A 6,524-nucleotide genomic window follows, 5' to 3' on the forward strand; every position below is an offset into this window, starting at 1 on the left:
CGCCCCAGCTTAAGAAACTTGTTATCAAAGCAAAGAACCGCTTACAACTTCTTCGTCATCTTGTTGGCCAGACCTGGGGTTTAAATTCCAAATTGTTGCTTAACACATACAAAGCATTTATGCGGAGTATATTTACATTTGGCCACATAGCCTGGTGTTCAGCGCCTCCGAAATTTTACAATAGACTTGAAATTCTAGAGAGACATGCCATTCGTCTTGCATTTAGGATCAAACTTTCGTATCATAATACTGACTTGTATGACAAAATTATCTTTCCTCCGCTTGTTCAACACATAGCACAATTGCCTCATAATTTCATAACTACCAGTCTCCATGATCGTAAAGATATCTTTCTTGATACAATATTTACTGATTTACAACAAGAATCTCAATCTAAGTACTGCTATACACCACTCAGAGTTTTGCTTTCCATATACATCCGCACTCTTCCAGCAGATCACAACCATGCCACCTTCTTCCGTCACCAACTCATCCGTCAACATCTTCCACATCTTTTTCCATCATAGCACTTGTCTCTCTACAACAGTAATCTGGGCTTGCCCCATGTTTCTCATCAGTCCTGAGACGCCCCAGGACAGAAGATTAATCTGCATTTGTTTGTACTAACATCTATATGTTGTGTTGCGGAGTTACGAGCACCTCACTCATCATCATTTATCCATTTTTGTATTTTCTACGTATTCATTAGTTTCAGAGTTTCTTTCCCGCACCTTTTTGTTACCTTTTGTATGTGCACCTTTCATTACTAGTTTGTTATTATTGATATATTATTAATGTTATTGTTGTTTAATATATTTATTTTTTGATTTTTTGTTAGTGTATAATAACAATGATTGTTTCACAGCTCCTTGACCATCTATGAGTTTAATAAAGAATAATTGATGCTCCCACACCCCTGGCCAAGAGAGAGGGCGAAAACTCCTAGTGGCCGTTTCTTTACACCCATTGATTCCAAGTTCTTCAGCAATCAACAAATGTTTTACTTCAATTGATGCTCATTACCTTCCAACTCAATAAATAAAATACTGCCATTAACCACCACTCTTAAAAAACGCATTTGTTGCTACTGTAGCATTTTAATAGATAGATAAAATAAACTAGTAATTAGTTAGAATTGACGTGAGCATTGTTGCTACCACTGAAGATGCTCACTGGTATAGTCTGTCTGAAAATTGTTTTTAACTAATTATATTAAATGATTCATTATTTTTAAATCCTAGAACTTCGCGACACACACTGCCTTAATAAACTGTATCTTTTAAAATCTGTGACAGTCCCTAACTTCTATGTAACTAGTATAGCAGCAATGCATTGTTGGTTCTCTATGGTATAAGGATATGTAGATTTTATAACTGAAACACTTATTAAACTTTACTTTCGCATGATCCTCTGTATTTACCTTATTTATTGAATTTATGGTAATTCCTGCACCTATTTCTAAATATATTCACGTCCAGACTTAAGCTTAGTTACATTATTTCTGTCTTAGCATCTCCAAGGCCGTACAAAGCAATCAGCCTCTTGGCTAGGATTATACGCATTGGGGTCACCAGGATATTTTGTTAGGGAGCTATGGTTCATTACTTCTGAGAGTTGAAATAACCTTTCTTATGGTCCAACGGTATTCCAGGGGAGTCTGGTTCTCTGGCTTTTCCTAATTATATATATGATCATAAGGTCTTTCCTTCAAACCATCTCTAGAAAATAATGCACTATCTATATATATGTTTACATGTCTTCCACCATCTTTCCTGGGATTCAACCGTGCCTTCCGCCTCTGCTATAGACAATTAGCACTTGTTCGCCTTTACACTATTTGTTATATTGTTAATAGCATTGCATACCTTCCAATTTATCGGAAACAATAGAACGCCAAAAATTACATGGATCACCTTTGGCGACTACTCTCGAAAACCCAAGATACGGACTAAATTTTAAAAAAAAACATTAACTGTAGTCGACATTCGCTGGTTAGGGAAATTTTCTTTGTGTCGACAAAAGTCGACTTGCGCAGTAAAAGGGTTAATGGGCGTATATTTTAGATTCAGTAAATTTTATTTGGGCGTATGTTTTAGATAGCATGGTTTACGTATACCATCAATTTTCTTCATGTTAATAAAACAACTTCTGTCGAGTTTCTAGAAAACTAAGCCCGAATATGTAATTTTGTTCAGCTCAATGGCGTCTATGGGTGGATGTATGTTTTATCTTTGGACATTTTTTTTATTACACTCTTATATTGCACGTATTTTTATAGAATGTAGATTATTAACCTTCTTCATATAATATGCAGCTGAAATCTATAAAAATAAACATGAATATGTAACGTGTCTTCCTAGACAGCTACACCGCTATTGATGAATTTTGCTTTAGAATGGATAATTGCATAGGTTAGATTTTTATCACATTAGTTTTCCCGAAAGAGTTCTCTATGGGAATTAAACGCCTCTAGCAATTGTGTTCCAATTCTCACGTATGGGATAAAATTTAACAACAATGTGTTCATTTTGATTATTTGAATTGCATAGCAACTGGATCAATTTTTCTTTTTAAACACATATTAAACTTTATTTCTAGAATTTTAACGGCATTGATTACATTGTACGATTCTACTTTAGTTATGTTAGTACAAGATTACTAGATAAGAAAGCAATGGTTGGAAATGTGTGCAAACGAGTTCTCGCGTATAGTGTGAAGAATGACCAATGCCGTTTTGTGTTTGTTGCAATGGAAATAGCCTGTGAAAACACTTCAGGAATTTTGGTTGTATCTAAATCAAGATATTATGTTAGATTTAAAGATTATATTGGTTCTAATTCTGAGTAATTAGCAAACGAAGATAAAAAATAGCAAGATAATGTGTAAAATATATCTAGTTACTAGATGGTAGCCTATATAATTCGCAAGGAAGTATAGAAATAAAGGAAAATAGAAAGAAAGTTTGGTGGCTCAAACTGATACTAGGCAATAGGAAAATTAGATCACTATCAATGCACTTTCATTGAAATACGTATCCTAGGTCAGAAAGAAAGTTCAAAACCTTTCCGTAAACTTATCACCTCCGTACGAAGAACGGATATTTCAACTAATATTTGATATAACAATTCTTTTCTTTTTCAGAGGTTCTAATCTACGGATATAAAAGGAACAAGAGTAAGAAATAAATGAATAGTTATGTAGTGTTAGAAAGACGAAGTGTGAAATGTTTGTGATATTTAAGATCTTGGATTCGTGAAATACTTAACTGAAGAGGGAAAATCGTCAATGTTCAGTGAACAATAAAGTTAATTCAAGTCTAAGACGAAGTGTGGAACTTGAACTAAATCAAGATATCTTCTACATTGAAGAAGATAGTTTTAATTAATTACTATGTCCCTAAGAACCCAATGTACTATTTGCATTATAGAATTTTTACATTTTTTCTTAGAATTGAAAGTGGTATCTTAGAATTGAAAAAGTTTTAAATATCTTATTTTCTGGAGTATGTAGAATATTTTAAGATTAAAGAAGACATTTTTAAAATGTTGTAGTTAAATCTTTCCGTCAAAGAAAACAAAGTTTAATTTTAGTAAAACTATGATTTCTCCATGAATTTGTACTATCTCTGAAAGAGTTTGTTTTGCAAGTTGATGAGCATTGTAGAAGTATTGGGTTTGAATGTAATTAAACTAGAAGACAAATGTATTTAATCTATCTTTGTATATTTTTATTAAACTCTTTCCTCGTTCTGGAACCCACTAAGTTAAAATACTACAATGATCATTTTATTATATATTTTAAGTCGTCAATATTACTTAAAACTATAAATGACTCATGATTTATATAATTATCTATATTTACTTTCCTGTTACTAACATAATTATACAGTCGTGAAGCATTCACATGCTATATTCTATTAACAGTAAAGTACTGGAAGAAATTAACCTTTTTTGTATTTTTAACACAAATATATTATATAATAAACTAGATTCAATTGTTTTTAAATCTTTTGTTGGTTTTTTCTCATTCCATAATTGAATATATCTTTCTCGCCAGTGATATTTATTGTAAAACTGAATATTACACCTTGTTATCAAAACAAATTGTAACAGAAAATAAAGGAAATAATGTCCCAGGGCCGTACCCAAAGTCTTTTGTCGGGATGGTTCAAAAAATATAAAGAGAATTCCAACAAAATTGATGGATTTAATATGCTTAATAGAGTACCTTACTGAAGAAGAATGACAAGTAATTTTACATTATAACAAGGTCAATTTCAGAATCTCAAGTTCGATTTACGTAATGACGTCTCCGGAGTTTTACAAGAGGGAAGTCACATCGGCACTGGCTTTACATTTTCACCCAAACCCCCAAATCATATCCTGGCTTTGAGGTTGTTTATGATCTTTCACTTCGAACACGTTCTTTAAATTTTGAATCATCGACCAAGTAAATTTATGGTGGATAACATCGTGTTTTTGGGGGTATTTCGAGTACTTCTGTTTCCTTCCACATTTTCATCCCACCAATATTTCCATCATCATTTGCTTGCCTTAATCATTCTCTGCCTTAGCCTAAAGGGAGAGGACTGAGAGAGATAATATTGGGACATTCAACTGAAAAAATTCACTTCATTTTTCATTTTTTGAATTTTGATGTCAAACATTACCGGAAAATAAGGAATTTGCCATTGTATGATCATATATCCAATATACTGTATATCTTATATACAGAGTTACTGAACTTCATTTTAAGCAGTCTTAGTATAAAAATTTCAAGTGAAACAAGAAGTGGAAAACAACTACTATTGCCGACACAACTCGACGTATTTCATCTCTAATTTCTTAATCAATCCAGTAAATCATTATTATTATATTTAATTCTTTTAAAGCTTAATGTCCTATAATTATGTACCGAAACAGGGAGACGAATCTAACCTATTAGTATGTATAGTTATTAATAGTGTAGTTTGAAACAAATTCGAAAACTAAGTAATGATAAGAAGTCAGCTAATATCAGTTCTCAAATATTCGTCATTATTAGTTATAAAATAGTGAAATGGTAATACTTACATGCTGCATTGAAATTCAAATATGCATTTAATTTCGACCTTTCTAAAGTAAGTGAATAACTGATTTGACCATTCAACACCAATATGTAGAGCTTCTGCTTAATGTAAAATCGCATCTGTATCACAATTACAATCACTGATCAAAATCTGGATCCCAGTTCTTTTAACGTGTATTTAATCCTAGTATTCCACGTCCAAGACGCATTTCCTAACCATATAACGCGTATCCATAAGGAAATTCCAAAAATACATGAAGTTCCGCAACTAGCCTGGACTGAGCCCCTCGGGAGTGTTCCCTGTCTTAAACCTACTGTACATGACTTGACAATTAACTCAAATCCACGATAATTCTGGTCTTCAGGTTAGTTAAAACAGTAGAAATTAATATTTATGCAGCCTGTTTCTTTATAAAATTTAAAACTATTTTTTGGTATTTTGTTACTCTCTACTTATTAATATGATTATTTATTTAATTTATAAGTGTAACAGATTAGTTATTTGATTTATAAGAGTAGCACTTATATGTTTGTCTATGACTTCACATGTATGATTTCACAGTAACATTTCAGAGGCAAATCAGTTTAAAATATAATTCAACAATATACATTCTTTTCCTATATGCTAAATTCCGAAATCGTAGTGTGTGTTAAGAAAGTATTTTAGTTCTTCTTTCATAACTTGTATATGAACGTCACTAAGAAAACAATAATTTGAAAATCTACTGCAGAGGTATCTCGCTCTTCAAACAATGCGAGTGAGTAATTTATTCCTCGCGAAAATCAGAACAAACTTTTATCTTACAGTACCTCCTTCCTTGCATACAGCGCGTGATTAACACAGACCTTAAAGACCCCACTTTATTTCCTACTTTTCCACCTTCCGCAAGAAAAGAAGAAAACGAAAAGTTCTTCAGTCGCGAAAAATATGTGATTAGATTGTACATAAGCCAGGCTTTCAAAGAGCTGTTCTGTGACAGCAACAGACGTTAGAAAATGTCAAGCTAGAACACTTGAACAGAGGGTGACATCATTCATTGTGTCTTACAAAATAAGTAAAATTTGTGTTCGGTCGTTCCTTCTCCGTATACAGAAATAAATGTCAATAATTATTTAAATATTTCTCTTCGTATTAATGGTATAGTTACATGACTCTGTGACTATATTACAGCCGCCTCTGGATTTAAGCAACATTCTTGTGCTATTGTTGGTAACACTATTCTTATACAAGTTCCATTATCAATGATAGTTACAGTTTGGTTGAGATGAAATGCTATACGACAAGGATGGGAATATCGTGAGAGTTAGATAAGAAGTGTACAGCAATATGTTTACCAGTTTCTTGTGGATACATTTGAATGGAATTATACTCGAATCTAAGATACAAATTTTCAGGTTTAAGATGGGAGACGGGGGCGTCTTAAAACCGCATAGAAAGTGATAGTGAAGGTTTGGGT

General features: G+C 32.6%; 1 protein-coding gene across 5 annotated transcripts in view; it reads left to right on the forward strand.

Moving 5' to 3' along the window:
- The window catches only part of LOC145693315 (clavesin-2-like), a 159,172-nt gene extending 155,211 nt beyond the window's left edge, over nt 1-3,961 (forward strand). For 4 of the 5 annotated variants that reach the window (XM_081769193.1, XM_081769191.1, XM_081769194.1 and 1 more), the window contains one exon: nt 3,142-3,961. In XM_081769193.1, the coding sequence (XP_081625319.1) occupies nt 3,142-3,185 (44 nt within the window). In that variant the 3' untranslated portion in view covers nt 3,186-3,961. The remainder of the gene's footprint in view (nt 1-3,141) is intronic. The other variant, XM_081769192.1, reaches the window with a different exon arrangement.
- Nucleotides 3,962-6,524: the final 2,563 nt, after the last annotated feature.

Source organism: Thermobia domestica, chromosome 8 (genome assembly GCF_964235325.1).
Source record: "Thermobia domestica chromosome 8, izTheDome1.hap1.1, whole genome shotgun sequence".
NCBI classification, from domain to species: domain Eukaryota; kingdom Metazoa; phylum Arthropoda; class Insecta; order Zygentoma; family Lepismatidae; genus Thermobia; species Thermobia domestica.